We start from the raw sequence: 19746 nt of genomic DNA on the forward strand, positions 1-19746 counted from the left end.
TAAATAGACAAGATCTTACAATGATATGTGCCGAAGAAAGCTTTATGAAATACTCATTTCTTTTGGTTAGCAGGAATAACAAAAATAAGAGCACAAGTTCTTCCTGATTTATAACAATGAAATAATCACATTATGGGTTTCTTCCAACATAGTATAGTGACAGCAGCTGTTAGCTGGGTAGCTGAGTGGATCAGCGTAAGAAAAACCAGGCTACCTGGTAAGCTAACACTGAACACTCACACTATTTCTTAGAAACAGATTCTATTTCACCACTTTTGTCACAAAGTAAGTAAAAAAGAACTGTCTCAACAACCAGGAAAACTATCAATATTCCAAAGAGGAAAAGCAGACTGTGGTAGACAGTAAACAGAAGCTACAAATCAAATTTGTCAAGACCAGCTATTAAGAAATCAAAATTTTAATGCCACGTTTAAAAACATTTTTTTGAATCAAATGTTAAAAATGGATTGGCAGGGACTTCCCTGGTGGCACAGTGGTTAAGAATCACCTGCCAACACAGGGGACATGGGTTCGAGCCCTGGTCCAGGAAGATCCCACATGCCGCAGAGCAACTAAGCCCTTGCACCACAACTACTGAGCCTGCACGCTAGAGCCTGCGAGCCACAACTACTGAGCCCGTGAGCCACAACTACTGAAGCACGCGTGCCTAGAGCCCGTGCTCCGCAACAAGAGAAGCCACCGCAATGAGAAGCCTGTTCGCCACAACTAGAGAAAGCCCGCTCACAGCAACAAAGACCCAACACAGCCAAAAATAAAATAAATAAAATAAATAAATTTCTAAAAAAAAAATGAAAAAGCACAGAGAAGACCCAAAGAGTTCTGGCCATTTTCTTGAACCAAATACAAAAATAAACAAGGGTGATAAACCATTTAAAAGTTAACTACTAAACCCTTAGGGTTTGCCTAAAATATACTATCACTAAGTTTGATGGGGTTTTATGAGGTCTCTCATGATTTCTGTTAAAACTATTTAATTATTATTTAAGATTACTCCCACAAACTCTGGAAATGATGTGCAATTTTTGTTTAATTGAAGGGTATATGATGGATTCTTCTTCAGTTGTTTCTATATAAATGCATGCTCCATAAAAGGCCATTAAGAAATGAGAGGGGACTTCATTCAAAATGAAGGGAGATGCTCTTGACTGAGGCTCTATTTTTCAGACTCCCCTGTACTGCGTAAGCAAGGTAAAAGCAGCCATTTGCAGCAGTAAAGGAATCAAGAGGCTATTTCTCTTTTGTCAATACACTTTTTGCTCAGGGCTTTCAGACCTTTAAAAATTTCATCAGTGACTTTTGAAACAGGCCGTGAAACACCTGAACACCTACAAAGTGACTCCTCAAATAAGGAGTCATGACAACCAGCCTAGGTTCCATAGCCACACCACATAAGAACAAAGAAACAGCATTCCTCAAGACCCCAAACAGGAAAGAGAGGGAGGAGAGAGAGCGAGACAGAGACAGGGACACAGAGAGACACACTAAAGAGGAAACACAGCAGTGTGTCATGCTGCCCAACTGCAAACTAGTTCCTAGGGACCCCTGAGGGTCTCCCCCAGCCTGTAAGGAAGGGGAACATGCTGGAGTTACGGCCCGCTGGAGTCAGAAAGCAGCTGCTATTAGCAAAGTCCAAGCTCTGAAACAAGTAATAGCTTTTGCTCTCTGAACCCCCCCGCTTTGTACATTTTCTGAGGGCCTCTGGGCAAGATCCCAGAATGGGTCATGCTTCCCCCAACATGTTCACCGGTCCCTGGCACCAGCCACATACTTAGTCTCTTCCTTTTGGTTGAGCCTCCACCCCATCACTACCGAACACAGAACGACAGACTTTTTATTTAAGAGTCAGAGACCCGAAGACGGACTTAGATAAGTCATTGGGTACTTTGAATCTAGTGCCGTTATGAGGAGGGGACAAGACAAGATAATCTAAGGCCTTTCCAGATCTAACCACGACATTTATGATCTGTTCAGGACTAATCACATTTTCTTTAGACACTGGTTCCCTCCTGCCAATAATCATCAATGACTAAGCTCTCATGTTTTAGAGGCCCTCTCTAAAAAGTGAGAAAGGCTGTTGAAAGCACCAGCTATTTCTGGACCCCTTCGATGGAGGCTATACTTCTGTGAATAACAGAATTCACATCAGAAATCAGCCCACTGCCTTTGAAAGGGCAAGAGACACTATTCATTTTTTCAATCTTCCAAAGAAGTTAATACAAAGGTTGGACTCACCATGACTCTTTCCTATCCAAAGGATTGGGGGATTAACTGTTTTATTAATGAGAAAGACAAAGAGAGCTCTATTCTAACTTTCTGGCATGCTAGAATATTCTATATCTGATTGCAGTTACATGGGTGGATACATATTTTAAAAATCGAGTGTACGTTTAAGATCGGAGCCTTTCATACATTTCACTGCATGTAATTTTTAAACTTTTTCATTAGGTACAAGACTCCTAGTCCATTCCGTTGCCCAAGGCCACTCGGGGATACCAGGATGGGCCTAAAGATGGCAAGTCAGCATTGGCTCTACAGGAAGATCTTCCTCTTAATTTTTTATCAGCTGGGGATTCAGTAGTTGCCTGGTCCACAATTTTCATGAAAGGGTTAAGTGACTTTGGTTCAAATCCATCCAGACAGTACTAGAATGGAGATAAAAGATGACTCACATTTGCTAGATCATCCCTATGACTCACATTATAAGTTGTGAGAGTCTAATATCAGTTAATGAACAGTAACTGTATATACAAAGGAGTCCTCAAAGTGTCTGGACAACACCTTAAGGAACAAAACTCTCTTCCAAGGTCTGGAAGGAAACGCCTAAGGTTTAGGATTTATGGTGAGGCATTACCTGCCTGCAGGTACTCCGGCTGCAGAGTTGGAGGCAGGCCCTCAGGCAGTGGGTAGCCGTTCTTCCGGGCCACAATGAGATGAAACGCAGCACAGAACTCCGGCAGGCTCAGGGCTCCATCGCAGTCAGCATCGCTCAGTTCCCTAAGGATAGCAGATGTTATGAGCGCCTAACACGGGGCTCAGATACAAGCACTTCATTTCTCAGCTTTAAGGAAAAACCTTGAACTTTTCAAGCTGCGAATGTTGTATCAAAAATTTGAGAACTCCCTCCTGGGAAAACACAAGTAAGCTCAGTAAATACTGGTTGAACTATGTTTTCAGATAAAACTAGCAACTAGGGAAGGCTGGAATCAGATGAGATAGAAAAGAAGAAAGGGAGAGGCTTGAAAAGGCTTATCTTTGCTTCAGCCCTTGTTTCCCACTGAAAAGCAGAGGCCTATCTGCCAAAGTAACTAAGACCCCAGAAGCTCAACCAGTCTCTTAAGTGTACAGAGACGAGTACGCTTGTGTTAGGACATGCAGAGCGAGAAGGCATATACAATCATAGTAGAAAGGGGGTTACTATTTGACAGAAAAACCATGGAAGGTAAGCTCCGGAACTTTCCTTTGGACCCTTCACATCCTTGTCCCCCTTGAATATTCAGAAAGCACCAGCTCCCCAACGTGAGGAGGCAGGGAACTGTTTCAAACACTGGGTGGAGAGAATCCCACAAAGCTTACATGGATATGTCTCAACAAAAAGATAGAAACCCTCATGCCGATAATGTTAGGACTGGGAATTCTGCCAAAACAGACTGTATTCTTTACAAAATGATAGTTTCTCTTTTTTCCTAGCTTTAAAGCCTAATAAGGCTTGCCTTTTTTTTTTTTTTTTAATGCTAGAATATATTGCCGAAAAACCGAAATTCAGCTCAGGATACAGTGGCATTCACAAGTGCCAGTGGAATAGTTTTCCAATATGATGCACAAAACATGACAAGCAATTTTAAACTCTATTATAATTTTTTTGTAAATCCTCATGAAAAAAAGTTTTACATAAATACAATACTTTAATTATATATTTATCACAGGGTGGTCTCCCACCCAGTCTTGAGGAAGAAGAGCCCACACGCAGCTGGGAGTTTACAGAGGTACGGAGCATTTTCATAAACGCAAACAGAGCCATCTGGACCAACCAGCACAGCCCTTCTGGAGCTGGTGATGGAGCCGGCACAGCAGCAAAGCACCAGGCACGCCACATGTGCAAGTCTGAACCAGGGCCCAGCTGATATACACCAGCCAAATTTACGAAGCTCAGAGGCAGCGAGAAGAGTCAAATTTAACTTAATTCCAAAATATCTGTGGAACTTCTGTTCGCCCGGCCTCATAAAATATTATAAAGAATAGCTTTTCAAGGTTCTCTGGTCACTTACACCACATCAAGTAGAAAAATCTGAAAATAAAACACACAAGATGGAAATTCTCATATGCTCACACAACTGCTTAGACTGAAAAGGCATCTAGGTGAGGATAATAATTAGGAAACTGCTTTTTAAGTAAGAGCTAAAGCAGTGCGTAGTATGTGCCAGACACTATTCATTGTGCTTTCCATATAACTTACTTAATCCTCACAGCAACAATAATCTAAGTTCTTTTCATTCTCTTAGTCTGTATTTTAAAAAATTCAAAAGATTAGATTTTTAAAATGCAGAAGTAGGAGCTAAGGGATGGCTATGGATAACAGTATGATACTATGAGGCATTAACTGTACTTACCATATATAGGAGAGTTCTGGAATGGAAAGCTTTGATTTGGTGAAGAAGTTCTTGGCCACAGAACCTGTCAAGAGCCATTGTTTAAATAAATCATGAATTACTTATCTAGAGCAGCTTTTATATTTATATGTAAACGAATCACCATTTCTTTCATTCAGCAATTCCTACCATATAACCACAAATATAACAATTATTCATCAAAGCAACTACGAATTGTGTGGCTAAAAAGCAACATATAAACGGCTTTTAAAAGAGTATGTAAATTAGAACAGGGCAAAAGAACTAACGACCTAATACTTATTATGACATGAAAATTATATGAATTCCTTCTTCGTATTTCCAAAAATCTGCAAAATTTACTAAAAACTCAAAAGATAACTATCAAAATTATCACAGGAAAAATCTGTCGAGCACTTTTAATGAACGGATGCAAAAGTAATACACGATCATGGTAGGAAACAGCAAAAAGAAGAAAAACTAACACCATTAATCTCATCATACTAGAGATAAGACAGACATCTTGGGAAAGCGTTTCAGTGAGATTTAAGATCTCTTGGTGGCTCTTCAAGAATCGTATCCAGGAACCTCTTGCTACTTTCTTTATTCATTGCAAATTTACCAATATCAATGGAAATCAGGTAATCATTCCATTTTACATGTTATGTAGCTTCAAGTCCCAATTGCACTTAAAATGTTTAGACCCAATCCTTATTGAGATTGAAATTTTTATGCTTTCTGCTCTCAAAACAGTTTCACAATTCAAAAGCCTCAAGTCTAATACAAAGAACACTCAAATCAAAGCCCTAAACTCTATTCTAAACTGATAAAGTCAAAAGTCTTTCCTTAGCCATAAGGAGACTTCTAACTGGCCTTGAAACAAAGGATTATAGTAGACCCTAAGGCAGACTTATTTTCCTTTGATAGGTGAAGGATCAAAGACAAAGTACCCTATAAACGAATGAGCCTTCTCCCCAAGAGCATCCTGGAAATAATGCTGACACAGGACTGTTGGCCATCCATGCAGCCTCCTTGCTTTGTCAAACATTTGTCAGAAATGTCTTGAAAGCCCATTTGCCAGCTATTTTATTCATAGAAAGGCATTCTCCCCTAATTTCATTCTTCTTTTTCCCTCCTGATCGCCTTTCTTCAAAGTATAATAGGCTCAAACCCACAGCTAGAGACCTGGCCTGGCCTTCACACAGTAGAGAGAGACTGTCGGCCCACGGTGTCCCAGAGTGGTTGGGTGGCGCCCACAGGGAAGATGATGGCTAACGAGGTCAGAGAAGGAGCACTTGAGCAAGCCCGAGTGCTCCCTCCTTCGGTGCTGACAGGTCAAACGGGGAGCTGGAACCCTCGCCCCAGCCCCACCCCCAAGCAACAAAGAAACCCCAAACAAGCCTCCTTTCCTTGCTCTCTCCAGCCATTTTCAGATCCACCTGAGAGCCACATGTGGGGCAGAAGAGGTAGAAGGGAGGCTTAAAAGCGGTCAGCAGTCAAAGATCAAAACCATGAATCCAGGCGTTTTCTTACAAGGGGTCTCTCAGCCCAGTAAACTACAGCTACCCACAGCATTGATCCATCAGTGACTGAATGTTAATACATCCAATATATACAGATCTTTTAAAAAAAATAAAGACCAGTAACCCACTGTAAAAATGGATTGAGCTATGAGAGTTTAAAGAAATAGATGCAACTGACTCTTAATCATATTGGAAAAAAAAAGTTCAACCTTGTTCGTGAGACATCTGTAAGTTAAGGCCACACAAAGACATGATTTCTTGACTATCAGATGGGAAAAATACAAAAGTTCAAAAATGTGTTTTGATAACAAGACTATGGGAAAACAGGCACCTCATACAATGCTGGTGGGGTGACAAAATGGCACAACCCCAAAGAAGGGGTGTTTTGCAAAATCACATTTGACCCAGTAATCCCACTTCCAAATTATCCAAGGATACACTAACAAAAATATAAAAAGACATATGCAGAAGGCTATTTACAAGAGAAATACTTGTAATAGCAAAGGACTAGAAGTAATCCCAATAAAGAATTGGCTGAATAAATGATTGCACAGTCACACAACCTATAAGGGGGAACGAGAAATATCTCTACATACGACTAGAGTAATCACCAGAATATATTGTTAAATGAAAAAAGCAAGGTGGAGGAAAGAATAAGTAGTATGCTACCACTTATCTAAGACAATATGGAGATAAGAACACACACACACATAGAGAGAGATATGCGCATACACGTATTTGCTTCTATTTTTAAAAACAGACAAATAAGCCATTAAACAAGATGTTTACCTATAGGAACAAGGAAGGAACAGAGTAGAGGAGCTAGGGGCAGGAACTAGACTTCTTTGAATGTAGCTTGTTTTGTAGACTCAACTTTAGGACTGTGTTAATATTTTATATAAGTAAAAAATTAAATTTTAAGAATACAATCCCTAAAAATTGAAATCAAAACAAATAAAACTGAAAAGCACAAAGTTGGAGAACTCTCACTATCCAATTTCAAAAACTTACTATAATAATCAAGACAGGGGCTTCCCTGGTGGCGCAGTGGTTGAGAGTCCGCCTGCCAATGCAGGGGACACGGGTTCGTGCCCCGGTCCGGGAAGATCCCACATGCCGCAGAGCAGCTGGGTCCGTGAGCCATGGACGCTGGGCCTGCGCTCCGCAACGGGAGAGGCCACAACAGTGAGAGGCCCGCATACCGCAAAAAAAAAAAAAAAAATCAAGACAGTGTGGTATTGGCATTAGGCTAGACATAGAAATCAGTGAAATAGAATTGGTAAAGAAATAAACCCTCACACTTACAGTCAGTTGAATTCTGACAAGGAACCTAAAACAATTAAATGGGGGAAAGAATAGTTTTTTCAACAAATGGTGCTGGGACAACTAGATATTCACATGCAAAAGAATGAATTTGAACCCCTACCACATATCATATGCAAAAATTAGCTCAAATTGGACGAAAGAACTAAATGTAAGAAATAAGACTGTCATATAGGGAATTCCCTGGCAGTCCAGTGGTTAGGACTCTGTGCTTTCACTGCCAGGGCCCGGGTGCAATCCCTGATCTGAGAACTAAGATCCCACAAGCCACACGCGCGGCCAATAATAATAATAATAAAACAAAACTAATATGACCTTGGATTAAGCAATGGTTTCTTAGATATGACACCAAAAGCACAAGCAACAAAAGAAAAAATAAAGTGAACATCAAAATTAAACTTTTTTGCTTTGCAAGATACCATTAGGAAAATAGAAGGACAAGCCACAGACTGGGAAAAAAATATTTACAAATCATATGTCTGATAAGGAACCTGCGTCTAGAATACACAGAGAACTCTTTCCACTCAACGATTTTTTTTAAAAAATGGCAAAGTATCTGAATAGGCATTTCTCCAAAGAAGATGGACAGTAAGAGCATGAAGAGATGCTCAATGTCGTTCTTCATCCAGAAAGAGATACCACTTCACATCCACTAGGACGGCTACAATCAAGAGATAAAAACAAGTGTTGGCAAGGATGTGGAGTAAGACACTACTGGTGGCAATGTGAAATGGTGCAGCCACTTTGGAAAACAGTCTGACTAGTGCTCAAATGGTTAAATACAGAGTTATCCTATGATCCAGCAATTCCACTCCGAGGTAGATATCCAAGAGAAATAAAAACACACATCTACACAAAAACTTGTACACAAATGTTCACAGCAGCATTATTCTTAACAGCCAAAACAACCCAAAAGTCAATTAACTGATGAACAGATAAATAAAATGTGGTCTATCCATACAATGGAATGATATTCATCCATAAAAAGGAATGAAGCTCTGGTACATACCGCAACATGGATGAACCTTAAAAACATTATGCTAAGTGAAAGAGGTCAAACACCAAAAAACACTTATTATACAATTTCATTTATATGAACAGCCCAGAACAGGCAACTCTATAGAGAGAGAAAGTAGTTTAATGGTGACCTAGGGCTGGGGGGTGGGGAGAGCAGGAATGGGGAATAAATGCTAATAAGTAGGTAGTTTATTGGGGGGAGGTGCTCTAAATCTAGATTGTGACTATACTACACTAAAAACATTGAATTGTACACTTTAAATGGGTGAATTTAGAGTATGTAAATTACATCTAAATAAAGATGCTTTCTAAAAAGGGACATCAACTAATTGCAATGTATAAACCTCTCCTGACCTTGATCAAACTAAACTTTTTAAAAAGGCATTTGTGAGACAATTGGGGAAATCTGAACAAGACTTGATATTAAGTAATTTGTGGGGGTTTTTTAATGTGCTAATGAGTTGTGGTTATGTTTTTAAAAGAGGCCTTATCTTTACAGATACATTCTGAAATATTTTCAAATGAAATAGTCTGGTAATTGCTTCAAAACCATCTAGGCTCAGAGAGGGTATAAATAAAACCAAATTGTGAGAGATGAGTGACAGGTACAGAGGAGTTTGTTATACTAGCCACTTCAGTTGTGTCTGTATTTGAAATTCTGCAAAATGAAAAGGTTAAAAGAAAATAAAAACATTCCTAACAGCTACCTACTTGTATTTGGCTAAATATCTGCATACATTGTGAAAAAACTCACTTAAGCAGTGGGTAAAGATAGCAAGTGGTCAATAAATGCAATCTGGGTTTCTGCTTTTTTTAAAAATCATGCTATCAACGTTAATTTTTTGTATCTACAATATTCCGCCTTCAAACAAAGCCATTACCACCAACCAGAAAATATCTGCGTTTATACAGGTATATTTCAACTACGTACCTTATTTCACTAGAGAACATTAACCTTAGTCCACACTGCGATATGTCAGGTTACAATTATCAAGGACATATTGTTATTCTTCACAATTGAAGTATAAAAAGAAAGTTTTATGAATTTATCTTCCAGACTCTACTATTTCACTGTTTGTTTAGTCTTCAGCCGGGTGAAATGTAGGCACATGGGAATTAAATCAGTTCCTCTCAGCTTGAATTTTGCATGAGAACTCAATAGGAATATGTATTTCTGAAGATAACCCAGAAGAACTAACATGTGGACATAAAAATGCTGGCCAATTTTCCTCCCATATTTTCTCTCAGAAAAACCAGAGGAGAAAGACTGCAGCCAAAGAAAACAAACATGAACTTGAACTCTAAGGTGTATATAACATAAGGAGACCTGTGACAGCAACTCTTTGGGATGCTACACTATGTCCTTGCTGTAACATCGACATAATGAGTATGCAATTAAAGGTGCGACACTCATTTCAGGAACTGCTCCAGCTAATAAGGCACAGGATCTGAACCAGGATGCTCCAAATTCCCACTTAACCCCCCTTTGAAATGGAAACATAACTTTCCCAATATCATTGCCAAGTGTTTTTCTGCATGGTTTATAGTTGATGAGACATTCAACCTCAGAGAAAAACAAACTAAAATCACAGAAGGTTGTTGTACTCATTTTGTGTGGACTATTTCTCAAGATGGGCGCTGTTATTTATGTGAGACAGTGAGCTGGGACCCGTGTTCTCACCCACCAGACTTTGTTACCTGAAATGAAGGAACTCGGATCAGGCTGAAGGGACCGGAACTGGTTGACATAATACTCTCGCTGCTCTTCCGTTATCCTCCAGGGTTCGTCTGGGTAACTACTGTTGTTATCCTGCAGTTCTCTCTCCACTGAAAAGGACTTTAAAAAGAAATCAATAAGCAGATGCTCACAGAATCTGTCTTTTGTGAAACCAAGTAGAAATATTAAACCCAAGCATTATAATTATTTTTTTCCTCAAGGGGATGAATTTAAACACCTTGTGAGTAGAATTTAATGGGAATATAAACTTCTGAAGGTCAGACATCATGCTTTATACCTGTCTTTTGTATTTCCCAAAGTTGTTAACAGGACTGAGCATGAAATATTGAACACTTGGGTGAGTGATGAAAGATTTTCCAACGTGATGAAGGGGAAAAAAATACAATCGTTCTTTTCTTCAAATACTCACCACATTTTGATCCTTTTAAATTAGTTGAGTAGATAGTAAGATAATCTAGATTCTTTTTAAACCATTTTTTAAAAATCTAGAACAGCTATAACCACACCATCTTTCTTTCTGAGGCATTCCCGTTGTATAAATCTGGGAATCAAAAGCTCCGAATCAAGTCCCACGTCCCCAGGTCCCACCTGAGTGGCAAGTCAGGATCACCAAACCTCTCCTTCCACATTTGTGAACTGGGGGTTCTACTTAGTAATGGAGCTGAGCGCAAAGATGGGCTGTCATGGTACCACAACAAACAGGGTAACAAGGGGTGCATCCGACCTGCCACTAGGGGGCATGCAAGCCAAATCTGAGAATTTAAGGATACAGAGAACCGGAGTAGTAGTGCAGGAGAAAAGAGCTCTGCTAAGCAATGGGGAAAGAAGCAAAAATGGTGATTCTGGAAGGAGCAGCACAGGGCTTTGTTGCATCCCTCCCATCTACCCTAAGGCTAAGGTGCTACTTGCCAGGGGCCACCTTCATGGAACGAAAAGGTGAACACAAGGAGGGTGAGCCTGAGACAAAAGGAGACTAGGAAAGAAGGGGAGAGGTATTACTACTAATACCCATCAAGGTGCCTGCTTCTGAATAAACACACTACCAAGGAATTAATCATTAGGAGGGTATTCTACTCACTATCCCCAGAAAAGACAACAGACCATCTCTGCCCCTGCCTCAACCTCCCCAACAAACACACACCACATTCTGGAAGTAACTCTTCCCAGGAACACTTGGCTCTCCTCTGATGCCATTCAGAGAAGAAACAACTGTAAAAAGTTTGAGCTGTGATATGACCTTGAGATGCCATCTTTGAAGTTTGCATACTAGATGAGTTTCCACTGAATCTAAATCAAACCGTTTTTAAATGCCCTGAAAGTCACTATCCAGTAGTTAATGCCTTAAATTCATAGTGTTTTGAAATTTACAAAGCATTTCATACACCCCTATCTCACCCGAGCACCTCAAACATTTGAGAGGTAGACACAGCAGGTATTAGTATCCTTTTCCCAGATGAGGAAACCGAGGCTCAGAGAGCTGAAGGGACATGCCCATATCCTTCACTGAACCCCTGCAGTCAGCAAATAAGTGCCCACTTTTTTTTAATCTGTTGCCAAAATCTCCATGCTAGGTATTGGCTGCTGCATTCCCTGGCGCTGACACGGAAGCTTCTACTCCCCTAAAATGCACTCTCCTTCCCACCTGGAACCGAAGCTGCCATACCCAGTCGTTGCTGGTAGTGTCATCTCATAACCATCTGCTCACCCTATTTCCTCTCCCACATTACTTGACCCCTGAGTGGCATCAGTGGTCTCTTAGCAGGTCTCAAGTCTAATCTGACAGCAGGAATCGGAAATGGACAGGAGAAAGTGACTGAATCCTCTGCTTAAAAGCTTTCAGGATGACCTATTGCCCAATAAAACAAACCCCACTCCTCCACCTGTCTTTTAGGGCTCTTATAATCCAGGCTCCTCCTTGGTCACTCATAGCAGGCTTCTGATAGCCCACATGCTCTCTCCTCATGGGTCAAGTTTGCGTCTTCTCCCCCAGACCACCATTCCTCTGATCCCAGCCCACTCAAATCCTACCCATCTGGGCTCCCCTGGTGGCACAGTGGTTGAGAATACGCCTGCCAATGCAGGGGACGTGGGTTCGAGCCCTGGTCCGGGAAGATCCCATATGCCGCGGAGCAACTAAGCCCATGTGCCACAACTACTGAGCCTGCGCTCTAGAGCCTGCAAGCCACAACTACTGAAGCCCGCACACCTAGAGCCCGAGCTCCGCAACACGAGAAGCCACTGCAGTGAGAAGCCCGTGCACCACAACAGACTAGCTCCCACTCGCCACAACTAGAGAAAGCCCACACGCAGCGACAAAGACCCAATGCTGTCAAAAATAAATAAAATTTTTTTAAAAAGTGCCTTCCAACAATGACAGAGGACATGTGAACACCAGGCAACCCGTACCTGGCGTGGCCCTTCTACCAGCCTCCTGCACGAAACAATCTTAACCTACCCCCGTCTCTTTCCCCTTGCTTCTCACTGCATGTTTTGAATTGATTTGATAAACCAAGTGATTTGAGCATCTTAGAAAATATGAATCCTTATTATAAGTATGCTAAGTATCACACAGTTTGAACATTTAAAGTGCTGTTTGTTAAATATCTTCATTCAGGTTTCGATCTGGAGGGCGAAAACCATATCATCTAAGCCTTCATTCTGCACGCTGCCCCTAGCAGGCTCAGCAAAGACACTACAAAAGTCAGCTGGGGGCCACTTACTGACGGGCTCTAACAACTTCAGGGGTATGTCTTATGTTGAAAGAGATGCAAAAACACTACTCTATGCTGCGCGTAATGAAAGAAAGCCTATGAGTCCATTTCATATTTTATTTTATTTTTTTAAAGACTAACTTGATTTTTTTTAAATATTTATTTATTTGGTTGCACCAGGTCTTAGTTGCGGCAGGCAGGCTCCTTAGTTGCAGCATGCATGTGGGATCCAGTTCCCTGACCGGGGATGGAACCCAGGCCCCCTGCATTGGGAGCGCAGAGTCTTATCGACTGCACCACCAGGGAAGTCCCCATTTCATATTTTAAAGTTTGAGATCTATCAACAGACGTCCCTGTCGGTCCCATGGTCTGATCTCTATGGAGAGGTTTCAAGGTCCTTATTCATTAAGTGCGTGATTTCAGAGACAGGTGGAAGGGGCGGATCACATTCCACATTCCCTGAAGCCGAAATATTCCAAAAGAAAGCTGATCTATACTACAAGAAGCCAAACGATGTGAACTTTGCAGCAGAAACACTGACCTGCTCATTCATTCATTCATTCATTCACAGACACTTATTCAACAACACCAACATCCCAGACACTAGTCACTAGGGATACTCTGAAGGTCAAACACATTCTTTTTCCCAGGAAGCCTAGAGTCCAGTGAGGGAGAAAGACAGGCAATCGCAAAACAGTGAGGTGTGAGCTGTGGTGAGACAGGGAACCCCGGAGCTCCGCGGCTGGGAGTCGGTCCACCGACCGCCCGCATCCGCACCACCTGGGGACTCGTCAGAAATACAGAAGCCCAGGCCCTACCCCACACCTAGTGAATCATCAAGTCTGGGAGTGAGGCTCAGGCATCTGGGATTTAACAAGCCCTCTAGATGATACAAAGCACACTCAAGTCTGAGAAGCAATGCTACAAAACATGCAGGGCAAGGCAAGCAAAAGGAACAGCATTTGCAAAGACACCTTAAAATGCCAGAAAATAGCCATCTCCTGAAAGTAGCTTGGTTGAGCTACATACAGATAGAATGGGCTGCCAGGGCAGAGGAGATGCGAGTGGAGTTGCCTCAAGACGGTCCAGACCAGCGGTCCTCAACCTTTTTGGCACAGGGACCAGTTTCGTGGAAGACAATTTTTCCACGGACCGGGGGCGTGGGGCGGGAAGAGGATGGTTCAGGCGGTAATGCGAGCGATGGGGAGCGGTGGGGAGCGGCAGACAAAGCTTCGCTCCCGAGCCCGCCACTTACCCCCTGCTGTGCGGCCCGGTTCCTAACAGGCCTCGGACCGCTACCGGTCCACAGCTCAAGGGTTGGGGACCCCTGGTCCAGACCATGAAGGTTCAGGTGCAGCAGGTTAAGGGCTTTAAACTGTATCTAGAAGACAATCGGGAGCCACAGGTAAGTATGACACAGGCCAATGAAATAATCAGTTGTGAGCTGCAGAAAGATCACTTCAGTGAGGAGAGTGGAAGGGAAGACTAAAGGTCGGAAGACCAATTAAGGCCATATCGGCAACCCCGGCCAGAGGTCAAGGTGGCCCAGAGGTAGGGAGGGCTATGAGGGGAGTAAGAGAAAAAAGCCATAGGGCCCCCACCAGATGAAGGCCCATTCCAGCAGCGGGATGGTGGCTTGAGACCTCTCTGGCAGCAGCTAGGGGGACATCTCCTCCAAATGAACCCAAAAGGCAACCGTAACAAAGACCTGAAATCGGTCATCTAAGAGAGAATGTCTAATTGCAAAGACTGGAGGCACTGAGAGATGGGGGCGGGGGAACGATGGAGCCTTGGGCTTCTGAGGAGAAGCCGGAACCAGGAAGAGCCCCACCTCCACGTGCACCCAAGAGGCGCCCCAGTTCCACTCCAGCTGTAGTGGTTTGCTTGGCTGGGTGGAGATTTTTGCTACTTGGTGCCAATTTTGAGCTCTACCAGTGTTTTTAAGAAAATATAAAAGGAGGGAGAGAGAGAGAGAAAAAGAGAGACAGAGAGAGAATCGTCCGCATCTGTGTGCTTAAGCCTCATACATATGGTTCATTATACAGTTTCTCTAGACACAGGAGAATTAGATTTGCTTATATTTAAAACATTCAAACCCTTGGTTTTGTTTCAAGTGAAATGCAAATATCTGGCACTGTAACTTGTTATCTCTGGGGAATACAGGCTGTTTATAATGAAAGAGACTTCAAAAGACTCATTAAAAAGTAATACTATTAATAAAATCCCAAAAGGTGACATTTACCCCTGAAGTATCTTAAAATCAAACATAGATGAAAAATATGAATTGCAAGGAGGCATTGTCAGGGAGAACTTAAGAAGGGGGTGTGTATTGTTTCAACCACAGAACATTTCTGTTTAGAATATAACCCCACCCTGGAGGCCTCCTGTCAATGCTGCCTTAGAGTCCAGCCATTTCACCTGAGGGTGCGATGATCTTTGTTAGAACAACATCCTTTTGGTGGCTTAGCAAATAAACTGTCTGGGGGAGGAAAACCTCCTAGCAAGCCCACAGTGACTCTGTGAGGATACCTCCCCTGCCAACGACCTTTTAGAAATAAGAACACCATACTGCGACCACTGATCAAAGCATGATCTCATGAGGAAAGATATGAGAAGACTCAACCACCCTAAAGGGGAAGACTGGCTCACAGGCTGGTAAGACTAGACCATAGCCCACGTGACAATTAAGCTGCCTACAGAAAGATCCCGGGATTGATCCGTCATGGGGCAGAGAAAAAAGAAGAGTCAGGGAAGCAAATGGTAGCCGTGCTTCTCTGTGGGCTTATGGTGGTTGTCCTCTGACCACTCACGCCCTACATGCCTGGTGTACGGGTGTCACCGAGTGGCTGCCCAGCCAGTAATGACATTTTCCAGCCCTTCCTGCAATTAGCCACAGCCATGCAACTGAGTTTCAGCCAATGCAGTGGGAGCGCAAGTGACCTGCACCACTGCCAGGCAGGGCTAGCACCCCATGGTCTTCCTCTATGCTTGTCCCCATCAGTCCACTGAGAAGGGGCGGCACAGCCACAGGACAGAAGCAGCCCTGTCGCCTGAATCACCATGTGGGGGAAAGCTGCCTGCCAATCTGTGAGATGAGTGAGAAGCAGACCTGCTGTGGGAAGTCATTAAAACGCGGGCGTATTTGTTAGAGCGGCTGTTACTCCAACCAACCTACCCTTCAAGCGAGGCCCAAAGGAAAGGCACACCTGCCTAGAGCCAACAGCACAGCCACTCCTGCACTGAAGACGAAGCATGAAGCCACCTTCCTTTTGTAATCTGACCGCCTAATGACCTGAGACTGCTCTGAGCCCAAAACACTTTCTAATTTGATTGCTCACGAAGACTATCTTCAGGGACAGCATGTGGATGCATCTTTACAGCTGTCTTTCTATGCTTGGTTAATATGAGTTTGATAGGAGATTCTCAGGGAGGAAGTACAGAGCAAAGAGAAAAGAGGGCTGTGGTAAAACTGGGAAAAACTGGGAAATGAGGAATGAAGAAAGGAGCTAAAGAAGGAGGTGGAGCTCTGCGAGTTTGTTTTTCACATTCGACTGTTCCGTATCATACTCTATAGCCTCATTTATACTGTTTCCCACCTCACTCTCATTCTAACGTTAAGGCCCATGAGGACAGGAAATTTTGTCTATTCTGATAACAGCTATGCCCCAGAGCCTAGAAAAGTGCCTATCACATGGGAAACACTCAAAAGACGTTTGGCGAATAAGTGAACAAATAAAATAAACAAATGATGGGACAAGCTGTCAATTCTGATTCATAGACAGAATGGTTAACCTGAGCCCTCCTATAATGACTGGAGCTGAAGTTTAGATGCACTTACCAAACAACTGTCACCCAACAGTGTAAAGGCTGGGCCCTCTCCCTTACCTATAAAATCAGAGGGGGAAGAAAACTTTTTTTTTCTTTTTCTTTTAAAATATTATAGATTCGCTGGAAGTTGAAATAAATAACTTCTGTTTTTACCTGTAGCAAAGTTAGTTACAATTAAATCCTAACAAAGCAATTCAACTTTACCAGTTTCTTCGTGGAAATAAATTCACAAAGATGCCTTTAATCAAATACTGCCAAACTTACTTAGGGATCTAATCTCAACAGTTTAGAAGGCTGAAGCCCAGACTATAGGAATCTCTGAGTCTAATGAGCAATGCACAGTTGCTGCTTATTATGATAAACTAAATTTTTTAGATGATCACCACAGACATCAGAGAATGTCAGATAACATGTATTCATTAAGTGCCAGACACTGTAAGCACCTAATACACAGGATCTACTTTCATCTTCACAACAACCCTGCAAAGTAGGTCCCATTAGTCCCATTTTGCAGAACAGGAAACTGAGGATTAGGGAAGGGAAGTGACTTAACCAAGACCACACACCTAGTAAATGGTAGAGTTAGAACACGAACGGAGTCCAGAGTGTATATTCACTCAGCGAGCTCCGTGGTTCTCCCTCTTAACCATCCATCCACCCTTTAGCACCATTTCCTTTTAAGAACTAACCTCACTGTAATGCCTAAAACACTGTCGCAATTCTGCAGATTGAGGATCTGAGTTGAGGATACAAATATCCCATACTTCCACTTCCCCCTCCATTACCTAGTTTAGTTGCAGATTTTGGCCAGTGAACTATTAAATCATACAGACAGAGCACCATCTTATTTCTCACATAACTTTTGCTTATAAGCATCTGGCATGTTTTCGCATCAGGAAAGCATCCTGTAGAGAGCCATACAATACAGATATTAAATCACTGTGCTGTTATTTTAGTATGTGGCACTAACACTATTTTGATTAACAAAAGAAATGCTTATGAGTAATCACTGTCTCCAATTCTTCCACCAGGAGCCAAGATCTCCTGCTCAGAAGGGCATTTTTCCTTTACGATTGTCAGGATTTTGCTCTCCGCTTAGAGGGGAAGAGCAGGAGAAAGCAAGAAATCAGCAGTTAGAAGAGCATTGGATGAGGCTGCGGGCTTCCGGTGCTATTACACTAACGTGCCAGTCCCATCCTTGCTGATGAGGTCAAGGCTGCCTGTCTCTTCCCCACTGTCCTCCCCTTAACACTCAAGGCAGCCTGAGGTCAGATAGGAAACAGATGCACCAAGAACTCAGGCTGAATCCACGGAATGCTTTAGAGAGTGAGGCTACAGACTGGAGGCGCAACATTAGTGCGGGTTCTGGGGCTTCCCTGGTGGCGCAGTGGTTGAGAGTTCGCCTGCCGATGCAGGCGACACGGGTTCGTGCCCCGGTCCGGGAAGATCCCACATGCCGCGGAGCGGCTAGGCCCGTGAGCCATGGCCGCTGAGCCTGCGCGTCTGGAGCCTGTGCTCCGCAATGAGAGAGGCCACAGCAGTGAGAGGCCCGCGTACCGCAAAAAAAAAAAAAAAAAAAAAAAAAAAAGAGTGCGGGTTCTGGGGCTTCCCTGGTGGCGCAGTGGTTGAGAGTCTGCCTGCCGATGCAGGGGACAGGGGTTCGTGCCCCGGACCGGGAGGATCCCACATGCCGCAGAGCAGCTGGGCCCATGAGCCATGGCCGCTGAGCCTGCACATCCGGAGCCTGTGCTCCGCAACGGGAGAGGCCACAACAGTGAGAGGCCCGCGTACCGGAAAAAAAGAAGAAAAAAAAAAAGAGTGCAGGTTCTGGAGGCAGACAGGTTTGGGTTCAAGTCTGGGACGGTCACTTACTTCACTTCTGAGCCAACAGTTCCCCACGTACCTCTCCAGCCTCACCTCCCCACGACTCCAGGCTCCAGCCACACCAGCCCTCTTCCAGTATTCCATGCTACACAGGGCACAAGGGCTCACTAGACACGGGCTCCACCCCCTCTTAGCATAACGCCCTGCACTGCAGACAACGGCTACATAAAGGCTACACCTTCTGAACACCTCTGCTGCTAGAATGCCACACTGGAGTCAGGTTCCACTAAACATGCCCACAGAAAACAGATGAAGAACCGAGTCGCACGGTGAAAGAGGCAGGGAACAGAGCGTTCACTTTGCCAGCCTTAGTCATGCAGGTGGGGCACCAGGGCGAAAGCTAGGGCAGCAGTTGCCCCATTCCACAGCTCTGCTCGCGGCAGAGGCGCGGCTTCCTTAGCCACCAGTTCTGCTGTGGGGTTTGGGAATTGCTCCTGCAATCTCAGAACACAGTCTGAATTTTCAGTCCTTCCAAAGAGTTGGCAGGCTCTCCACACTCCTTATTATAAATCCCTATTTGCTTCAGCTAGTCAGAGTAGATTCTGGTCTCAACACTGAAGCATGCCCTTTGTCCAGACTTTTCCTGGGGCGTGAGACACCCCTCTCGTCACGTCCCAGCACCACTCCTCCAAGTCCTCCTTCACAGCTTAGTCCAGCATCACTTCTTCAGGGAAGCCTCCCTTCACTTTCCAGCCCCAGGGCCGATTTCTCTGTTATATGCTATCCAACTGCTCTCTTGCCTTCAGGGCAATTGTTAGTTTTCCATTATACATGCAGAGGCAGGATCACGTGATTCCCATCCATCTCCCCTGCTCGACTGCTCCTCGACAGCAGGGACCATGTTTGTCATCCTCAGGGCACGCTGGCATGGCGGCTGACCCACAGAGGCCACTTAGTAAGTACTTCCCAATGGATGAGTCAAGAACACAATCTGGCAGGCAGTCTACCCTGCAATCAAGACTGCTGGGAGGACGAAAGGGCACAGACTAGTGAAGAGGCCGGCACAGCACGGGGTCCAGAGAAGCACTCTGTCGGTAGTGACTCTTGCTGGGACACATGATCGGGAGCATGACACCGCCTGCTGCCCTGAGATCGGG

General features: G+C 43.6%; 1 protein-coding gene across 4 annotated transcripts in view; it reads right to left on the bottom strand.

Annotated features, from left to right (window-relative positions):
* The window catches only part of REPS2 (RALBP1 associated Eps domain containing 2), a 235483-nt gene that overhangs the window by 111898 nt on the left and 103839 nt on the right, over positions 1-19746 (bottom strand). For all 4 annotated transcript variants that reach the window (XM_060087427.1, XM_060087429.1, XM_060087426.1 and 1 more), the window contains exons 6-8: positions 10187-10325; positions 4629-4692; positions 2873-3015 (exon numbers count right to left, since the gene is read on the bottom strand). In XM_060087427.1, the coding sequence (XP_059943410.1) occupies positions 2873-3015; positions 4629-4692; positions 10187-10325 (346 nt within the window). The remainder of the gene's footprint in view (positions 1-2872; positions 3016-4628; positions 4693-10186; positions 10326-19746) is intronic.

Source organism: Mesoplodon densirostris, chromosome X (genome assembly GCF_025265405.1).
Source record: "Mesoplodon densirostris isolate mMesDen1 chromosome X, mMesDen1 primary haplotype, whole genome shotgun sequence".
Lineage (NCBI taxonomy): Eukaryota > Metazoa > Chordata > Mammalia > Artiodactyla > Ziphiidae > Mesoplodon > Mesoplodon densirostris.